Source organism: Arachis hypogaea, chromosome 9, assembly GCF_003086295.3.
Source record: "Arachis hypogaea cultivar Tifrunner chromosome 9, arahy.Tifrunner.gnm2.J5K5, whole genome shotgun sequence".
Taxonomy (NCBI): domain Eukaryota; kingdom Viridiplantae; phylum Streptophyta; class Magnoliopsida; order Fabales; family Fabaceae; genus Arachis; species Arachis hypogaea.
In genome coordinates this window covers 36,375,554-36,397,749 of record NC_092044.1, presented here as the reverse complement: position 1 = coordinate 36,397,749, position 22,196 = coordinate 36,375,554, and the positions used below count along the sequence as shown (strand labels likewise).

The following is a 22,196-nucleotide window of genomic DNA, read 5'->3' as shown; positions in this document are numbered from 1 at the left end:
GGCCAAGAAGGGGAGAAGTGGTGTGTATGTTGTGTGAAAATGAAGGAGTGAAGGAGGGTTTATATAGGAGAGGGGGATGGGAGGGTTCGGCCATTTGAGGGTGGGTTTGGGTGGGAAGGTGGTTTGAATTTGAATGGTGAGGTAGGTGGGGTTTTATGAAGGATGGATGTGAGTGGTGAAGAAAAAGATGGGATTTGATAGGTGAAGGGTTTTTGGGGAAGAGGTGTTGAGGTGATTGGTGAATGGGGGAAGAAGAGAGAGAGTGGTAGGGTAGGTGGGGATCCTGTGGGGTCCACAGATCCTGGGGTGTCAAGGAAAAGTCATCCCTGCACCAAATGGCAAACAAAATCACGTTTTGTGCCAATTCTGGCGTTAAACGCCGGGCTGGTGCCCATTTCTGGCGTTTAACGCCAGCTTCTTGCCGCTTTCTGGCGTTTAACGCCAGTCTGGTGCCCCTTTCTGGCGTTAAACGCCCAGAATGGTGCCAGACTGGGCGTTAAACGCCCAACAGCTAACCTCACTGGCGTTTAAACGCCAGTAGGTGCGTCCTCCAGGGTGTGCTGTTTTTCTTCCTGTTTTTCATTCTGTTTTTGCTTTTTTCATTGATTTTGTGACTTCTTATGATCATCAACCTACAAAAAAAAAGAAAATAACAAAATAAAATAGATAAAATATAACATTGGGTTGCCTCCCAACAAGCGCTTCTTTAATGTCAGTAGCTTGACAGAGGACTCTCATGGAGCCTCACAGATACTCAGAGCCATGTTGGAACCTCCCAACACCAAACTTAGAGTTTGAATGTGGGGGTTCAACACCAAACTTAGAGTTTGGTTGTGGCCTCCCAACACCAAACTTAGAGTTTGACTGTGGGGGCTCTGTTTGGCTCTATTTTGAGAGAAGCTCTTCATGCTTCCTCTCCATGATGACAGAGAGATATCCTTGGGCCTTAATCACCAAAGATTCTTCATTCACTTGAATGATCAACTCTCATCTATCAATATCAATCACAGCCCTTGCTGTGGCTAGGAAGGGTCTGCCAAGGATGATGGATTCATCCATGCACTTCCCAGTCTCTAGGACTATGAAATCAGTAGGGATGTAATGGTCTTCAATCTTTACCAGAACATCCTCTACAAGTCCATGGGCTTGTTTTCTTGAGTTGTCTGCCATCTCTAGTGAGATTTTTGCAGCTTTCACCTCAGAGATCCCTAACTTCTCCATTACAGAGAGAGGCATGAGGTTTACACTTGACCCTAAGTCACACAAGGCCTTCTTGAAGGTTATGGTGCCTATGGTACAAGGTATTGAAAACTTCCCAGGATCCTGTCTCTTTTGAGGCAGTTTCTGCCTAGACAAGTCATCCAGTTCCTTGGTGAGCAAAGGGGATTCATCCTCCCAAGTCTCATTTCCAAATAACTTGTCATTCAGCTTCATGATTGCTCCAAGGTATTTAGCAACTTGCTCTTCAGTGACATACTCATCCTCTTCAGAGGAAGAATACTCATCAAAGCTCATGAATGGCAGAAGTAAGTCCAGTGGAATCTCTATGGTCTCAGTTTGAACCTCAGATTCCCAGGGTTCCTCATTGGGGAACTCATTGGAGGCCAGTGGACGTCCATTGAGGCTTTCCTCAGTGGCGTTCACTGCCTCTTCTTCCTCCCAAAATTCGGCCATGTTGATGGCCTTGCACTCTCCTTTTGGATTCTCTTCTGTATTGCTTGGAGGAGTACTAGGAGGGAGTTCAGTAATTTTCTTGCTCAGCTGTCCCACTTGTGCCTCCAAATTTCTAATGGAGGATCTTGTTTCAGTCATGAAACTTTGAGTGGTTTTGATCAGATCAGAGACCATGGTTGCTAAGTCAGAGTTATTCTGCTTAGAACTCTCTGTCTGTTGCTGAGAAGATGATGGAAAAGGCTTGCTATTGCTAAACCTGTTTCTTCCACCATTATTGTTGTTGAAACCTTGTTGGGGTCTCTGTTGATCCTTCCATGAAAAATTTGGATGATTTCTCCATGAAGGATTATAGGTGTTTCCATAGGGTTCTCCCATGTAATTCACCTCTTCCATTGAAGGGTTCTCAGGATCATAAGCTTCTTCCTCAGATGAAGCTTCCTTAGTACTGCTTGGTGCATTTTGCATTCCAGACAGACTTTGAGAAATCATATTGACTTGTTGAGTCAATATTTTGTTCTGAGCCAATATGGCATTCAGAGTGTCAATCTCAAGAATTCCTTTCTTCTGACTAGTCCCATTGTTCACAGGATTTCTTTCAGAAGTGTACATGAATTGGTTATTTGCAACCATTTCAATCAGTTCTTGAGCTTCAGTAGGCGTCTTCTTCAAATAAAGAGATCCTCCTGCAGAGCTATCCAAAGACATCTTGGATAGTTCAGAGAGACCATCATAGAAAATACCTATGATGCTCCATTCAGAAAGCATATCAGAAGGACACTTTCTGATTAATTGTTTGTATCCTTCCCAAGCTTCATAGAGGGACTCTCCTTCCTTCTGTCTGAAGGTTTGGACTTCCACTCTAAGCTTACTCAATTTTTGAGGTGGAAAGAACTTTGCCAAGAAGGCATTGACTAGCTTTTCCCAAGAGTCCAGGCTTTCTTTAGGTTGAGAGTCCAACCATGTTCTAGCTCTGTCTCTTACAGCAAAAGGGAATAGCTAGCATAAGTCTGTAGACCTCAGGGTCAACCCCATTAGTCTTGATAGTGTCACAGATTTGCAAGAACTCAGCTAAAAACTGATGAGGATCTTCCAATGGAAGTCCATGGAACTTGCAATTCTGTTGCATTAGAGAAACTAATTGAGGCTTAAGCTCAAAGTTGTTTGCTCTAATGGTAGGGATAGAGATGCTTCTCCCATAGAAGTCGGGAGTAGGTGCAGTAAAGTCACCCAGCACCTTCCTTGCATTGTTGGCATTGTTGTTTTCGGCTGCCATGTGTTCTTCTTCTTTGAAGAATTCGGTCAGGTCCTCTAAAGAGAGTTGTGCTTTGGCTTCTCTTAGCTTTCTCTTCAAAGTCCTTTCAGGTTCAGGATCAGCCTCAACAAGAATGTTTTTGTCTTTGCTCCTGCTCATATGAAAGAGAAGGGAACAAGAAAATGTGGAGTCCTCTATGTCACAGTATAGAGATTCCTTTAGGTGTCAGAGGAAAAGAAAAGTAGAAGACAGAAGTAGAAAATTCGAACTTATCAAAGGGGATGGAGTTCGAATTTTGCATTAAGGGATAGTGTTAGTCCATAAATAGAAGGATGTGAGAAGAGGGGAAGTAATTTTCGAAAATTAAGTAAAAGATTTTGAAAACATTACTTGATTTTCGAAAATGAAAGTGGAAAAGAAATCAAGTGATTTTTGAAAGAGATTTTAAAATTAGAAATCAAAAAGATTTGATTGAAAACTATTTTGAAAAAGATGTGGTTAAGAAAATATGATTAGTTTTTAAAAAGATGTGATTGAGAAGATATGATTTGAAAAACATTTTAAAAAGATTTGATTTTGAAAATTAAAAACTTGGCTAACAAGAAAAGATATGATTCAAACATTAAACCTTTCTCAACAGAAAAGGCAACATACTTGAAATGTTGAATCAAATCATTAATTGGTAGCAAGTATCTTTGAAAATGGAAAGAAATTGATTTTGAAAAAGATTTGATTGAAAAATTGATTAGAAAAAGATTTGATTTTGAAAAGATTTTGAAAACTGAAAAAAAATTGATTTGAAAACAAAATCTTCCCCCTTTAGCCATCCTGGCGTTAAACGCCCAGAATGGTGCACATTCTGGCGTTTAACGCCCAAAACTATACCTTTTTGGGCGTTAAACGCCCAACCAGGTACCCTGGCTGGCGTTTAAACGCCAGTCTGTCCTTCTTCACTGGGCGTTTTGAACGCCCAGCTTTTTCTGTACAATTCCTCTGCAGCATGTTCTGAATCTTTAATTCTCTGTATTATTGACATGAGAAGACACAACTTAGAAATATTTTTGGATTTTTTATAATAAGGAAAAATCAAAATGCAACAAGAATCAAATAACAATGCATGCAAGACACCAAACTTAGCAGTTTGTATACTGCTGACACTAATGAGAATGCATATGAGACACACAAAACACTCAAGTCAAGAGAATTTAAAGATTAGAGTAGGAAATCATCAAGAACATCTTGAAGATCACTAAGACACATGAATGAATGCATGCAACTAACACCAAACTTAAGATGAGACACTAGACTCAAACAATAAAATTTTTTGGATTTTATGATTTTGTAAAATTTTTTTATGTTTTTCGAAAATTAAATGGAAAAAGTTATCAAAATTCTTAATGAGAATTCCAGGAATCATGCAGTGTTAGTCTAAAGCTTCAGTCTGAAGGAATTAGACATGGTCAGCCAAGCTTCAGCAGAACATTGCATTCAAGAGCTAAATTGATGAAGATCAATCAGCTTTGGTAATGATAAGAACATCACTTTGAAACACTAGAATTCATTCTTTAAGAACTCTGAAAAAAAATACCTAATCTAAGCAACAAGATGAACCGTCAGTTGTCCAAACTGAACAATCCCCGGCAACGGCGCCAAAAACTTGGTGCGCGAAATTGTGAACAATACTTTTCACTACTCTCATAATCCCCGGTCATGAACCCCAAAAACTTGGTAGCTCAGTACCATGGCATTACACAACTTCGCACAACTAACCAGCAAGTGCACTGGGTCGTCCAAGTAATAAACCTTACGCGAGTAAGGGTCGATCCCACGGAGATTGTTAGTATGAAGCAAGCTATGGTCATCTTGTAAATCTTAGTCAGGCAGACTCAAATGGATATGGTGATGAACGAAATAAACATAAAGATAAAGATAGAGGTACTTATGTAATTCATTGGTAGGAACTTCAGATAAGCGCATGAAGATGCCTTCCCTTCCGTCTCTCTGCTTTCCTACTGTCTTCATCCAATCCTTCTTACTCCTTTCCATGGCAAGCTTATGTAGGGTTTCACCTTTGTCAATGGCTACCTCCCATCCTCTCAGTGAAAATGTCGCCTATGCTCTGTCACAGCATGGGTAATCATCTGTCGGTTCTCGGTCAGGCCGGAATAGAATCCATCGATTCTTTTGCGTCTGTCACTAACGCCCCGCCTGCTAGGAGTTTGAAGCACGTCACAGTCATTCAATCATTGAATCCTACTCAGAATACCACAGACAAGGTTAGACCTTCCGGATTCTCTTGAATGCCGCCATCAGTTCTAGCCTATACCACGAAGACTCTGATCTCACGGAATGGTTGGCTCGGTTGTCAGGCGAGCACTCGGTTGTCAGGCGATCAACCATGCATCGTGCAATCAGGAATCCAAGAGATATTCACCCAATCGAAGGTAGAACGGAGGTGGTTGTCAGTCACACGTTCATAGGTGAGAATGATGATGAGTGTCACGGATCATCACATTCATCAAGTTGAAGAACAAGTGATATCTTAGAACAAGAACAAGCGGAATTGAATGGAAGAACAATAGTAATTGCATTAATACTCGAGGTACAGCAGAGCTTCACACCTTAATCTATGGTGTGTAGAAACTCCACCGTTGAAAATACATAAGAACAAGGTCTAGGCATGGCCGAATGGCCAGCCTCCCAATGATCTAAGATAGCATAAAAATGAAGATAGCTACCAAAGTCTACAAATACAATAGAAAAAGGTCCTACTTATAGAGAACTAGTAGCCTAAGGTTTACAGAAATGAGTAAATGACATAAAAATCCACTTCTGGGCCCACTTGGTGTGTGCTTGGGCTGAGCAATGAAGCATTTTCGTGTAGAGACTCCTCTTGGAGTTAAACGCCAGCTTTAGTGCCAGTTTGGGCGTTTAACTCCCATTTGGGTGCTAGTTCCGGCGTTTAACGCTGGAAATCTTGAAGGTGACTTTGAACGCCGGTTTGGGCCATCAAATCTTGGGCAAAGTATGGACTATCATATATTTCTGGAAAGCCCAGGATGTCTACTTTCCAACGCCGTTGAGAGAGCGCCAATTGGGCTTCTGTAGCTCCAGAAAATCCGCTTCGAGTGCAGGGAGATCAGAATCCAACAGCATCTAAAGTCCTTTTCAGTCTCTGAATTAGATTTTTGCTCAAGTCCCTCAATTTCAGCCAGAAAATACCTGAAATCATAGAAAAACACACAAACTCATAGTAAAGTCCGGAAAAGTGAATTTTAACTAAAAACTAATAAAAATATACTAAAAACTAACTAGATCATACTAAAAACATACTAAAAACAATGCCAAAAAGCGTACAAATTATCCGCTCATTAGTCGACCTCGAGCAAACAGGTAAGCAAGTTGTATGGGCATTGTTATTCTAGACAAGTCGCAATGCCTAGCACTTAAGTTTGACAATTCTGCTATTGCTTATAGGTCAGTTTCTCGACGTGGTTTTATTGGAAGAGGTCAGTTGACTTGACGTGATTTTGATTGATGTGATGTTTCACATTTTATAACTATTCGTGTGCCTTTTCAGTTTTTCTTTGCAATGTGCACAACATTTAAACACATGATAAAATTATAATTTTTCCTATACTTATAATTATATAAACTTGACTCCTCCTCTTCTTCTTTTTTGCTTCATTTTTTCTGCCTTAAGATTTTCTTTTCTCTCGCAAAAACTCTTCTTTTTCTTATCACGTAAAGACTTTTCTTCTTCAGTACTACCATTTTTCCTTCAAGCCTCCTTCTTTCTTCCAAATTTTGGTGCTACCAAGTTCCTAAATCACATTTGTTATACTTTTCTAATCATCAGTGTTAGTGCTTTTCCTATGTTAATTTAATAGTTACCAAAATCGAACCGATAATTGACTCGTTCATACAATCGGGTTACTAGTTTAATCGGTGAATCGCTGATTTACTCGGTTGACCCGGACATAATTAAATAAAAATATAAAATTATAAAAATAAAATTAAAAGTTAGAATTTAAAATGCATGTCTTCACAAATATATTAATACCAATCAAGTATCAATTTTTAAATATAATTTATGATGCAAAAAGAGATAATAAATTAGTCACTAGTACAAAATACTTTCTTAATTTAAATGAACAAAAGAGAAAGCAACGATAACACAATCAGTATATCAATATGTTCGTATATCATGTGTTGTTAATTACTTGTTTGAAATAAAATTTGGTATCCATGTCAATCAATGCTTAAAAGGATAAAAGTAAAAATAAAAATCCGTCCATGGTTTACTATATAATTATCTTTTGTAACATATAGTATTAAGAAGTATGATGGTAGAGTGGCAGTGGGGACGCATTGCATTCATAATGCCCCCTGTTTGAACCTTACTTATAACATTTTTTGGTTTAATTTTTGCTGCTGTAGTAGGGACACGTGGAAGCTCCTTCGGCAGTGGGCGGGTGTATCATGGACCCGAATGGGTCAAGAGCAGTTCGAAGCACGAACCCACTGACTTTCAACAGGTTTGACCACTGTTAATCAGCTCAACTGCAAATCCGGTCTAATTCACTACTTGAACTGGCCAGATCACTAGTTCACCATTTTTTTGATAGAGCCAGCCAATCCAATCTAGTTTTGATAACTATGGTTAATTTTCTCTTCTTCTTGTTTCTTGGTTACTATTTTCTTCCATACTACTATGATTTTCTTGTGTGTTGATGGTTATTGCATGATTCTTTATTTGAACCTTGTTGTCTGATTGTGGCCCTTAAGTGGTGTTATTGCTGTTGTTGATAATGGCGCTACTTAAGATCCCATGGATTTTTTCCATGTCTTTATCTCTATCTTTATTTAGGGATAATGAAAGTTGCTTGAATATTTTGGTTGAAGATAACCCAATCTTGGTGCGCTTAGCTTTGTCCGACTTATATTATTTTTATAAGGCTAGTTACTTTTACTTTTCTAGTATTTGACATTTATGTCTTGATCTATAGTTCAAATAATGCTTTCTAGCATTTCAGCCAAGTTAAATTAGGTAGACAACACAATATTAGTGGCTGTGTATGTAATGGATAGGGAAACCTTAAAAAAATTTTGCCTTAAGCACTTTATTTGTAAAAACTAAGAGGATGAGGACAAGTATGTTCTAATAGCCCTTGACCCTCAAGTGAGAATCTATTACACCCGATTCAACAAGTCAGAACCACACTTTCTATTCATGTATGAATGTCTATTTCCTAGATTAGGCGTGAAAATTCCTTTTTCCAATTTGACCTTCCCTTATCCCCTAAGATTTTCTTTTACTTATTTTAACTGACAAGAGCTTTTAGTTCTAAAAATAACAGTAGAGCTCTTTCTGAGCTATTAAGGGTAGAAAAGTATTCTCTATTTTTGAAGAGTCTTTTAATGACTTTAAAAACTATTATTTCAAAATCCAACTTGTTGAGAATGTCTAATCTTACTATATGAATGAAAAATTCCAATATATGTTCTGCCTGTACTTAGAGGCACAGTCTGTGGTCATAAAGTACGACTTCAAGAAACTTGACGAGGAGGAACAGTTGATTATAACTTGTTTCAAGAATGTTGGGGTCAATCTCCTAATCTCAACACCAATAAATTTCTGATAGCCAAATCAAGTTATGTACGGACTGAGTTAGGTAGATAGTTATTTTTTATAGATAGCTCTCTGTATGCACCACTTGCACATGATAAGTCTTGTTTTTTTTTTTTGTAAAAAAAATGGTCAATAGCTCAAACACTTATAAAAAGATCAAGCAAGCTAAGGAAAACGAAGCTGCTCGCCAGGCCAAGCTACTATTGGAAAAAGAACATTTGAAAACAAAGAAAAGAAATATCTAAAATTATTTGAAAAATATCCAAAACCTAAAATGAAGAAACATTCAAAACATAAGAAAAAGAAACATCCAAAATATATAACAAAAACACATCCAAAACCTAAGAGAAAGAAACATCCAAAACTAGTAAAAACAATCATCCAAAACTTAGAAGAAGAAGAAGAGGGTTCAAAGGGGGAGGGCATGATGTCGCAAGATGACGAGTTGTAGGGGGAGGCGTTGCAACATGAGGAATTGCAAGGGAGGCATGCATTCATCGTGGCAATAGCCGATAAGGTTCGGAGGGCAAGGGCATGACATCGCTGGACGACAAGTTGCAGGAGGGAGGCACAACATCATGGTTTGGATGGGCAGGTGTAATAGAAGTTCCAAGGGGGGACGCGTTTTTGAAATTTTACAATTAAGTTTTTATTTTTTGAAAAATGTGACGCTACGTGACCAAGTGGCTGCCTATAGAGTTGGTTACTTATGCTTTCTCTTTCATTTTTGTCACTCAAGAGAAATTATATGTAACCAACTCTATTTGTAGCCAATTAGAACAACTTTTCAAAAATGTTCAAAAAGTTTGATTTTGAAATTCCCAAAATTTAGGATTAGGTTCATAAACATGTGCCATCCAACCTCAACCTCTAGCGCAACCTCCCCTCTAATTCCTTCCCCCTCGCGACGCCATGACATTCCTCTAAGATTCCTCTTGAGCGCTGATAAACCACTATTTTATGGTTTATCTTGTGCTAATTTGAGTAGTTTTTATCAAGCATTTGCACACTTATTCATACTATTTGCATGGTTTTACATTTTCCCTTCCTAACTTTGTGCTATGATTGAGAACATGCTTCTTTGGCCTTAAATTTGCTATGTTTAAATCCCCTCTTATTACCATTCGATGCCATGATATGTGAGTTAAGTGTCTTCAGAGATTACAGGGCATGAATGGCTTAGAGGATGGAAAGGAAGCATGCAAAAGTGGAAGGAATACAAGAAACTGAAGGAACTGCTAAAGCTGTCCAGCCTGACCTCTTGGTACTAAATCGACCATAACTTGAGCTACAAAGATTCAAATGAAGCGGTTTTAGTTGCGTTGGAAAGCTAACATCCAGGGCTTCGCAACAATATATAATTTGTCATAGCTGCCTCAAAAGATAGGCGACTCGCAAGCGAGGATCACACACACGTGTGACCTGGCAAAAATCCAATACACGCTCACACGTGGACGACACTCACGCATGACCTTGCAGTGACCTGTACGTATCAGAAATCACTGGGGGCGATTTTTGGGCTATTTCTAACCCAGTTTTCAGCCCAAAAAACACATATTAGAGGCTATAAAGTGGGAAATGCATCCATACATTCATTGAACATTCATAATACACAAATTTAGGTTTTATATGTAGTTTTCTAGAGAGAGGCTCTCTCCTCTCTCTTAGTTTTTAGGATTTAGGATTTCTCTTAGGTTAGGTTTACTTCTTCTCCATTCTAGGTTCAATGTTTCTTTACTTTGGTTTCTCTTCTATTTTTATTTATTCTATTACTTTGATTTATGAATTCTTATGTTAGATTTGATTTTATATTTAATATAATTTGAGGTATTTCAGATCTATGATTGCTTTCTTCTATTTAGGATATAAATAATTTGGATTTTTCTCCTCCCTTTGCTTTGGTTGAGTAATTGGTGACACTTGAGTTATCAAACTCAGCTGTTGATTGATATTTGAAGCTTGATGGTTGATTTGGATCCCTCTAAAGCTAGTCTTTCCTTAGGAGTTGACTAGAACTTGAGGAATCAAATTGATTAGTCTACTTGACTTTCTTTTATTTAGTAAGGGTTAACTAAATGGGAGCAATAAACAATTCTCATCACACTTGATAAGATAACTAGGATGGGATTTCCGGTTCTTATACCTTGCAAGGGTGTTCATGATAATTAATTTACTTTATTGTTAATTTATTTTCTTGTTCCCTATTTCAAAAACCTAAAAATATACTTTTTTCCATAACCAATAATAAATCATACTTCCCTGCAATTCCTTGAGAGATGACCCGAGGTTTGAATACTTCGGTTATAAATTTTATTGGGTTTGCTTTAGTGACAAACAAGTTTTTGTACAAAAAGATTCTCTGTTGGTTTAGAAACTATACTTACAACGTGATTATTTTTGTGAAATTCTTTACCGGTAAAAGTCGTCTCGTCAAGCGCCCTCAAGGTCCATCGCCCCTCGCATGCTACCGTGTCCTCTATAAAGTCCCACATCGGTTGGGGAAGGGAACGAAGCATGCCTTAGAAGGGTGTGGATACCTCTCCCTAGCATGACGCATTTTGACGAGTGAGTGTGGGGGGCTGCGGCTAGCATCCCTATCGTCAAAGACAAAACCGTGAGGCCTTGTGTGCCAAAGCAGACAATATCATGCTAGCGGGTGGTCTTGGCTGTTGCAGATTGTATAAGAGCTGGAGCCTAGATCGATGTGCTAGCGAGGGCGCTGGACTCCCTTAAGGAGGTGGATTGTAAAGTCCCACATCGGTTGGGGAGGGGAACGAAGTATGCCTTATAAGGGTGTGGATACCTCTCCCTAGCATGACGCATTTTGACGAGTGAGTGTGGAGGGCTTCGGCTAGCATCCCTATCGTCAAAGGCAAAACCTTGAGGCCTTGTGTGCCAAAGCGGACAATATCGTGCTAGCGGGTGGTCTGGGCTATTACAGAGATGTAAGAACCCGCGTTTTCACGTAAAACCGTTTTAATAAAATAATTTTAGTGCCCGGAATAGATTCAAAATTTATAAGTTTTAATTTGAAAATAAAATGTGAAATTTGATTTCAGTGAATTTTTCTAAGTTGGAAAATGTACCTTTTCGAAAAGATTTTTGTAAAAATGCGTACTAGCGCATAAGCTGGCAAGACCGGCTCTAAACTGTCCAGTACCGCATATTTTGGAAAATAATATTTATAAAATTGATTTGTTGTTTTGAAAGGACAAAAATAATTTTAGAATCGAAAATCGGACACTAATTTTAAAAGTTTTGGCCCAAAATGGGCCAAACGGACCAAAAACGCTAACGGGATGGACCGGACCCAAGGTCCAACATATATAAGCTCACTTAATGAGCTTTTCAGCTCATTTTTTTCCCCACAAAGAGAGAGGGGTGCAGATTGAGAAGAGAGGAGAGGTGAGGATTGATTACTTTTCACCTCCACCTTCTGGGAGCCATAACTTTTGATCTGGAGCTCCAATTGACGAGTCGTTTATGGCCACACGAAGCTCTCGTTGAGCTCTAAGTTTATATTCAAAGAAATATGGTAAGATCTCTCTCTTCACATCCCAGTTTCCAGCCCTATATTTTGCGTGTTTTCATGTATAGTTTATGAGTAGATTTTCTGGTTTTGGTTATTTAGGTGATCTCTAGTAGCGGGTAATTGTTGGATTTTATTCCGACTCACCTTGGGTAAGGTAAGGTTTTACTAAACCCTTGTGTTTAGTTATTTTTTGTATCTTAGGTTTTGATGTTGGTGATATATGTGTTGTTAGTTTGAGCCTTGGTATTTGTTAGAGTTGGTTGAGGCTTTGGATCAAGTTTGGTGGCTTCGTTTTGGTGTTTGGAGAGTTTGGGAATCGGACGAGGTATGGTTTCGATTTCCTTTATGTAATATATAATGTTCATGGACACTTAGGCTAGTTGACCCTAAGATAGGATTGAATGTTGTTGGTGTATGAATGATTATATATGAATTGGTGCTAATTGTTGGTTGTATTGGATTAGTGTGGTTGATGATGATTGTTGGAAATTATTGGTATTGATGAATATTGATGTTGTTGGTGATAATTATATATTTTGATATTGGTTGATATTGGTGAGTGTCTATGTTAAGTGTGGTAGTATGAATATGGGTATGATTGATAATGTTAAGGTTAAGTGATGGGGATTTGAAGTGGTTGTTGATGTTTGTTTGTTGGCACTTTAGTGATTATGAAGGTTGATGATGAACGTTGAGATTTGTTTTGATTGGTGAGGTTGTTATTGGTTGATGATGGTCATGAGTGTGGATTTATGATTGAATTAGAAATTTTGGATTGTTAGTGAGATATGATGTAATGGCTTAGTAATTTAGGTGTGAAATTGTGGAGGATGGTATGAAATGGTAAGATGTTGTATGTAGTAGTGGTTTATGATGGTTGGACATGGTTTGGTTTGGTTTTGAATTGAGAGATGGTTAGATTTGAGGATTTGAGGATTTGAGGATTTGAGGTTTTTGGTGAAAAGGGATTTTGGTGATCTTTGTCTGATTATAACTTTTTCCTCGGTTTTCAAAATTGGTTGAATTTGGATTATAATTAAAGATTATTAAAAACCCTTCTATTTGATATAAAGTTTGTAAAATTTGGAATTTTGTAGAGGAAGTTATGATCATTCAAAGTTAGTGTTGAAAACTTGAAATTTTGCAAAGTTACAGAATTCTGAGTTTTCTGGTATTTGCGCACGCACAGCCTTGTGCGCAAGCACACTCTGTGAAAATTGTGACCTATGCGCATGTACAGATCTGTGCGTCTGCACACGCAGAGGCAGGCAATCTGCTTGCAGCACTGGCATAGCTGGTGAGCGCACACACCAATGAAAAATTGCAACCTGTGCGTACACACAGACCTGTGCGCACGCACACGTTGGGAAGGCCAGTCTGTTGGGGACACTAGCATACCTTGTGTGAGTGCACAGACCTTATAAAAATTTGTACCTGTGCGTACGCACACTTTGAAAATTTTCCTGGGCGTGCGCACGCACACCCCTGTGCAGACGCACACGCCCTGTTTCATAATCTTAAAACTTATTTTCAACTACTTCACCCTACCAACAAGGTTGTAAGCTTCTATAACACCATTTTAAGGCTTTTGGGCTTAATTTTGAGTATGGGAATAAGGGAAATAGGCTAAGGGTTTTAGTTGATGATTAATTTGAAAAGTTAGCAAACAGAGGTCTAGGTTTCTAGTGTACTGTGGATGAGTTAGTTGAGAGAGAAGGAAGAGCGGTGTATATGGTGATTGTTGACAATGATTGGAAATTGATGAACTAATGAGTTCAGAATGGAAGTAATGAATTGATGATGGTTATGATGAGTTGAAGACTCAAAGAAGAATGATGGTCTTGTTGAATAGTGAGAGTGTGCCGGCACTACATCCTTGGGTTAAGTATGATAAGTGTGCAAAGTATTATGTCCTTGTAATTGAACCATGATTGATAATCTTTTCTGCTGCAAGAGTGGGTCAGGCACTATATCCTTGGGTTATGCATGCAAGTGTGCTCGGCACTATATCCGTGGGTGAATAGCGTGTGCCCAGCACTATATCCGTGGGTCAATAGAGTGTGCCCGACTCTGTATTCGTGGGTACAGTAAAAAAGCGACATCCGAAAGAATGTGTCGGGTTGGTGTTTATGAACCGACAAGTGATATCACGAGCCAATAGGATAGGCATTCATCATATGCATCTTCTATATGCTTGCTTGCTTGTTTACTTGAGTTTGCCTAATTGTATAACATGCCTAATTGCTTCTTGAACTACCTGTTGTGTATGAATATTATATGTGTTTTACTTGTTTGCATTAATTGTGATTGACTGGTGCTTGGGAGGTTAGGTAGGCAGTGGCGATGGGATCGCACGGAGGTTAGGTAAGACGACAGCTGTAGGATACAGCGGTGTGATTAGTATTAGTTAGAACTCCCCTAAGTTAGATAACCCAGTTTATGGTTTAAGTTCATTATTTATTTATATCATTAAGCTTGAATATCAGTATGTGATGTGAGGTTCTAGGATTGCCTTCGGCATCCTAGGGCCTTACATCTTACGTCATCGGGCACTATTACCATACTAAGAACCTCCAGTTCTCATTCCATACTTTGTTGCTATTTTTCAGATGCAGGTCGTAATCTACTTCGATGAGATTGCGGATATGGTGACAGAGCAGAGCATAGTTTGTTCTTTGTTCATTTTTATTTTACTTTCGTCGTAGTATTCTCTCACCTTTTGTATATTTATCTTTGTGGCCTTAGAGGCTTATTCGAGAGATAGGTTGTATAAGCTGTTTTGATTCTAAAACTTTGTATCTCTCTATTTGTAACTAGTCGGCTTAAACTCTGCAAGCTGCGACTAGTTCTCTATGATTATTATATTCTTGTATGTATATGTGTTCTATTCTCTTACACCTATACCTTATATCTTATTATTTGGCTTCGTGTGAACGTTTCGCGCATTTGTGATTCTGTTTTTGAGTTTAATCCTTCATCAGGCTTCTAGAATATATTAATTCCTTCTATATATAAATATGTATAAGCCTTAGGACTGTCGTAACCTCCGATTAACTTTTGCTTTATGGCTAGAGATAAGGCCTAGGGTAATTGGGGTGTTACATCCTCCCCCACCCCCAACTTTTCTCTCCACGATACCACGCCCCTCTCCCTCCAACTTTGATCGTTGTGGCACCATGCCTCTCCATGCAATACATTGTCCTGCGATGTCGCGCCCTACCCCTCTAAACCTTCTTGCTGCGATGCGCGCACCTCTCCCTGTAGTTTCAGGTGTCGCGACATCTCTTCCTATAAGTGTTGTCCTGCAAAGCCACGCCCTCCCTCTCCGAACGCTCTTTTCTTAAGTTTTGCATGATTCTTTTTTCTAATGTTGGATGTTTTTTTCTCCTAGGTTTCAGATGTGTTTTTGTTATATGTTTTGGATGTTTCTTTTTCTTATGTTTTGAATGTTTTTTCTTTTTAGGTTTTGGATTATTCTTTTAAATAGTTTTAAATGTTTCTTTTCTTAGTTTTTTGATATTTTTTTCAATAATTTTGGATGTCTTATTTTGTTCATTTTTGAATTCTTTTTGAATGATTTTGGATATCTCTTTTTTAGGTTTTGGATATTTCTATATCTAAAAGTGATGTGTTCTTCTTTAGCATAATTGAAAGATTTTTTGATAATCTTTTATAATGATTTTGGATGCTTTTTTTTTTGTTTGTTTTTTACTGTGAATGAGAGGAAGATTTTTTGATAATCTTTTATAATAATTTTGAATGCTTCTTTTTTTGTGCTTGTTTTTTACTGTGAATGAGAGGAGTAAATAGCCATTTCGAACTATGAAAAATTCGGATACTAACAAAACTGATCATGAAAAATTGAAACTAAAGTTATACTCATATAAGATAAGTTTCGTTTGACAAAAATGACTAATTATTATATTTTTGTTTATAATTTCGTAAATATCCCTTTCTTTTTCTTTTTCTTTTTCTTTCTCATCTTCCTTTTATAACCACGGTCACCTTTGCTGTAAAATCCACCTTTCTTATTTTTCTTTTGAACATTTCCTGCTTTAGTTGTACTTGTATATTCATTTCACCCTACAAAGATATGTACCATTCAATAAGGGTATACTTATATATTGATGTGATGCAACAGGAAATTGCATAATTAAGAGAAAAAAATAATTCCTGTGACGATAAATAATAAAAAGGTAAAGGACGAGGGTGTGACAGCGAGGAAGGCTGCCGCTATTATTGCTGGATTCGAGTTCTACAGGATGAGAGAAAGGGGGTCACCAATGAATTTCAAATTATGGGTGGATGAATCTGAAAATATTTTTGTTTTTATTGTTGTTATTGTTATTATATTTACTTCTATCTTTTTGTTTAAATTTAGGATGAGAGTGGAGAAAGAAAGAATTTTGTAGTTCAAATAAATCTGGTGGGATGGTAGATTTTGCAGCAGAGGTGGTGGTGGTTATGGAAGAAAGATGAGAATGAAAAAAAAAAGAAAAGGATATTTACGAAATTATAAGTAAAAATTAAAAAAATTAGTCATTTTTATCGAGCAAAACTTATCTTATATGGATATAACTTTATTTTTAATTTTTTATAGTTAATTTTGTCAACATTCAAATCTTTCATATTAGAAATAATTATTTACTCGAATAAGAGTAGAAATAAAAGGGAATCACTCAAATAAAGATATCTATTTCATTTTTAAATAAAGATATTTTCATGTTGTATTTTAATTAGTTTTTGTATAATTTATTCGGTATTTTTCGTCACATATTATTAAATTTCTTAAAGGATTTTCTTTCCAAAAGCAATAAAAAATATTTAGATTGGACTAAAACTAAAAAGGTATAGATTAATTATTAGATTTTTTTCTGAAATTATTTATATAAATAAAGTTCAAGTCTCTTAAAATTTTTATAAATAAAAAAATAATTAATTTATATTCGTGCGATATGAAAAACAATTACTATATTATTATTACATGTAGATTAAAATTCACTAAATTAAATTTGTTTTCATTTTTAATATAAGCATTAGAAATAAATAAAATTTTTATAACTAGATGTACATGTAATAAAATATATATAATATTAATTAGTTTTTAAAAAAAAATTGAAAAAATAGTTTTTTTTTCATTGTAGTCAAATAACTATTTATTAAAGTGGACAAACTAATTAATTGCTTCTCATATACAATTTTTCTTTTTTTTAAAGACATAAAAGTAATTGATTGGGGCATTGGTTGAGATAATTAAAGTTACTATTTCGTTAAATTTTTAATTTAAAGAGAAATTTTAGTTAATTTTGGTATAGAAATTTCAAATTTGAAAATATTGATAAAAATTATATTGAATTTTGATTTATTTTATTCTCATTTAAACTAACCACTATATAAGTTAAAGTTCTATTTTAAAGTCACATTCGAGTTTCAATCTGATTTTTAAAGTTTCAATTTACTTAATTTAATTTTCTAACATAGGTATTCGTGACTCAAATTAGGGTTTTAAGTGTTTTGTTGGAAAAAATTAAGGTGAAAAAAATTTCAATGATCACATCAAATACTCGCTAGAATGTACAATATAGCAGTTGTTAGTCCATCTCAGCATGCCGTTAACGATTCTATGAGACTGTGATAAAAATAATATCAGAAACCAATGTGAATTATAACTATTAAGTTGTGAGACTAAATTAAGTAAATCAAAACTTTTGAAATTAGATTGAAACACGAACATAATTTCAGAGACCAATAGGTATTATCTCTTTGTTGACAATTAAGTTGTTTTAATGGTAATTAAGATCTAATAATGATTTACAATATACAAGAAGCATACTTTTACAGCAATGAACCTATAGCAGTAGTTAGAGGTGTTCATAGATCGGATCATATCCATAAATCCACAGTATTTATCCGTAACTAATCTGTAATTTGTGGATATGATCCGATCTGTAAGATGATCGGATTGGATCGAATCTCATCCATACGCTAATTGGATAAAAGTAAACATGTTTAAAAAAGTAAACAAAAAAATTATTGACTTTTTTTATAAAAATAAAATTTTTTAATATTTTTTATTTTACGGACATATTTGATATCCGATCCAAACATAAAAAGTGCGGATATTGAATTCGATCTGATGAATTTAGTGCGGATCGGATAGAAATTTTAGCCATATCTGATCTGTAAACACTCCTAACAATAATAATTAAAAAAATTATAATGATTATACTTTTAACTAAGAGAAAGTCCCAAAAAAAATATTAAATACAAGAATAATTTAATTAAATATTAGAAAAAAATTATTTTAAATCAGTTGCACTTCTCTCTCTTTCTCTCTCTCTAACGTAATAATATATAATAATAATATGATAATTGTTTTATATGTCACACAAATATAAATATTTTTTTTGAACTAAGAAAGGTTTTGTAAATCCCTAATTCTATTATCGATTGTTTTGATCCTATTATCGATTTGATTCGTATATAATTCGCATGATAAATTATTTGGTGACGTGCTTCATTTTTTATTGTGACATACTTCTTTATTATTATTATTATTTTGCACATTAAAAATCATAGATAAAAATGAAAAATTCATGAAATGCAATCATGACTTTAAAAATAACATGGCCAAGTTATTGCCAAAATATAATGGAAGTATGAAGTTTATCATTTTCCTCTAATGGAGAGAACAAAATTCCTTTTAATAGTTTATTTAAAGTTTAACAGAATAAAATAAATTTTACTAGAATAAACTTCGGTATGAGTTTAATATATATTTTTATTCATCATAAAATATTACTTATCGAATTACTCGTAGATAAATTTTAGAAAAAAGAAAAATAGTATGATTTTTAATTTTATTTTTAAATAAACTTTATTTTTAATTTTGAAATGGATTTTAATTTTATCTTTTAATAATATTAATTTTTTACCGTATATAATTATTTAATTATTTTTCAATCACATCTAAATAAATTACTCTTAATAAAACTTTTTTTGTGTTATTCAATTATCTTTTTTAAAAAATATTTAACTATTAAAATAATTAAACTTTTCACAAAAAAATAATAAAAAAATGATGAACGAAAAAATATTAACCTTTTTTGTATTTTTATTCATATTTTAATTATAAACATAAATATAATTTCATTATATTATTTATGAAATGTGATCGACTATAAATATAGATAAAATTTAGTTATATTACTTAGATATAACTTTATTGTATTGCTTATAAAGTTAGATTATAATTATGATTATAGAATTGTTTCGGTATTTTTGTATGTGTAGTTAATTGATGGTGTTAAAATATTATCCTTAATTATAAATAAAGTTTATAATTTAAAAAATCAAAGACTCAATTAAAAAGATAAAAAAATATTATGTTAAAATATTCTAACTGTTTAAAAGAAGAATATTCGAACTTCAATTTAAAAATTATTTAAAATTTAAACTCAACAAAAGTTTATATTCAATGTATCTTGTATTAAATATATTTAATAACCTATTATATCGTATTGGTTGAAATTAACTTTTATAATGTTAATTTTCTAATAACACTTTATTAGAAAGAAACTATTTTTCTAGAATTTTTTAAAAATTAATTAATATTATATATATTTTGTCACTAGTTATAAAATTTTATTTATTTCTAATATTTATATTAAAAATAAAAATAAATTTAAATTAGTTAATTTTAATCTATAATAAAATCATAATATAGTAATTGGTATATATATCGCACGAATATAAATTAATTATTTTTTATTTATAAAAATTTTATGAAATTTGAGCTTGTGATCGATATAACTCATATGATAAATTTATTTTAATATATATATATATATATATATATATTAATTGATAAGTGTGATATATTTTTTTATATAAATAATTTTAAAAAAATATAATAATTAATTTATTATTTTTTGGTTTTAGTTTAATCTAAATATTTTTTTATTGTTTTTAAAAAAATCTTTAAAAAAATTTAATAATATATGATGAAAAATAATAAATAAATTATATAAAAACTAATTAAAATATAATATAAAAATATCTTTAACAAAAGATGAAATAAACATCTTTATTTAAATAATTCCAAAATAAAATTAGAGTGACTTTTGGGTTGAGGTATTTTTTTTTTTCGTTAGTGGGAACTTTTTTTCATTAATTAACTGCCTCCCTAATTAATTTCCTTCTTAATAGAGTTGGTCCCCCAAAAATTTTCTATGGAAGCTTCGGCGGCATTAAGTTAGTCCACGTAGTACACCGTCTCTGACCACAACTTTAAATCACTTAATTAATTAGATTTCAATCAAACATACAAACCCTCAGCTTCATTCTTACCTTCCGTTCCTCAACAAGTGGCAGCAATTCCCACTTTTTCCATTTATAAGCTAAATCCCCTTCACTCTTCACACCCTTATTTTCTTTCTTCTATTTTCTGCAACTCAACGCAACGTTGTTCAGTGACCAAGAACAACACCACCATGACCTCCGTTTTGCATAACTGTCCAAATGACAGAATTATCCTTCTCTCCTCCTTTCTCTTTCACCTCCTTCTCTTCTTTCCCTTCATCGGAGCACAATCCGATAACAACAACCAAAACAACTCTTACTACAACCGTTTCAGCCCTTCCATGGCGATAATAGTTGTAATCCTCGTCTCCGCACTCTTCCTCATGGGATTCTTCTCCATCTACATCCGCCACTGCTCCGACTCTCCTTCCGTCAGCATCCGCCACCTTGTCGCCACCGGCAGATCCCGCCGCGGTCCACGAGGTCTCGACCCTGCCGTCATCCACTCGTTCCCAACCTTAGAATACTCAGTCGTAAAAATCCACAAGATTGGAAAGGGAGCACTCGAATGCGCAGTGTGCCTCAACGAGTTTGAAGACACTGAAACGCTGCGTTTGATTCCCAAATGCGACCACGTATTCCACCCTGAGTGTATCGACGAGTGGCTCGAGTCTCACACCACGTGTCCAGTTTGCAGAGCCGACCTCCTCCCACAACCGGGAGACTCCGTACGCGGCGCCGCCGCCGTCGTGATTTCAGAGTTGGCAAACGACCAGTTGTCCTCGCCGCGCAATTTGGAATCGCGGAACCAAAGCGACGTCGTAGTTGCTGTGGAGCAAGAAAGTGATGAGAATCTGGAGAATAATAAGAATGAAAGGGTAAGTGTTGATGATCGGGAAGTATTGTGTTTGAATATGAACCAGGCGTTGAATTTGAACCGCACCAGGGGTTCCCGGTCGGGGAGGCCGAGGAGGTTTCCGAGATCACATTCGACCGGGCACTCGCTGGTCCAACCAGGTGAGGACACAGAGCGGTTCACTTTAAGATTGCCTTTGGACGTGAGGAAGAAGATTCTAGAACCTCAGTTGAACCGAGCGAGGAGCTTGGTTATTTTGCCGAGAGAAGGGAGCTCAAAGAGGGGTTACCGAACTGGGGGCGGAGAAGGAAGTAGTAGGGGCCGGTCTACAAGGCGGTTAGACCGGGTTTTTAAGTCGGACCGGTGGATTTTCACTATGGCGCCACCGTTTCTCGTTAGGGCGTCGTCAATTAAGTCACCACGGGTGGCTAATAGCGCCGCCGGCGGAAGTTCATCGGCTGCTCCAGCAGCTGCACCACCAGTTCTGACTGCCCCATCAGCAACATCAGAAATACACCATTTACCGGTTTAACTGAGCTTTCTATGAACCCAACTTAAATGGTTCTTTTGTATTTATTCTTTTGTTTTTTTTTTATTATTATTTGGCCACGATTTTGGTTTTCCAATGTGAAATTTGTAAAGATGTGTATAAGTAACACATTTATTGGTACACAGTGAAATCATATCATAAATTAAGAATGTTAAGAATTTATAAGCAAAATGAGATAGGTTGAGGTCTTGAGGATCTTCGAGTAATTAATTTACCTGGGTCTTCCATATTCTATGGTGAGGGCTATACTCTGTGATGAGGGGGTCCATCTAAAGCTTCATCTTTTTATTAGTGATGACTTTTCTAGATAAAAAATTAAAAACTAATAAAAAAGTCATTCATATGCACATATTTTAAATATGTTTTATACTTCAGATTGTTATTATCGGCAACTAACTT

The 22,196-nt window shown here is 35.5% G+C and overlaps 1 protein-coding gene and 1 non-coding gene across 2 annotated transcripts; both read left to right on the top strand.

Annotated features, from left to right (window-relative positions):
- Nucleotides 1-2,433: 2,433 nt before the first annotated feature.
- Nucleotides 2,434-2,541, top strand: LOC112713503 (small nucleolar RNA R71). The gene has a single exon (XR_003158475.1). It is a non-coding gene; the product is annotated as a small nucleolar RNA R71 (small nucleolar RNA).
- Nucleotides 2,542-20,374: 17,833 nt separating this feature from the next.
- LOC112710870 (E3 ubiquitin-protein ligase ATL6) lies at nucleotides 20,375-21,968 on the top strand. Its single transcript, XM_025763313.3, has one exon. It carries the CDS (start codon nucleotides 20,583-20,585, stop codon nucleotides 21,777-21,779), a length of 1,197 nt encoding a protein of 398 aa, XP_025619098.1. The 5' UTR covers nucleotides 20,375-20,582; the 3' UTR covers nucleotides 21,780-21,968.
- Nucleotides 21,969-22,196: the final 228 nt, after the last annotated feature.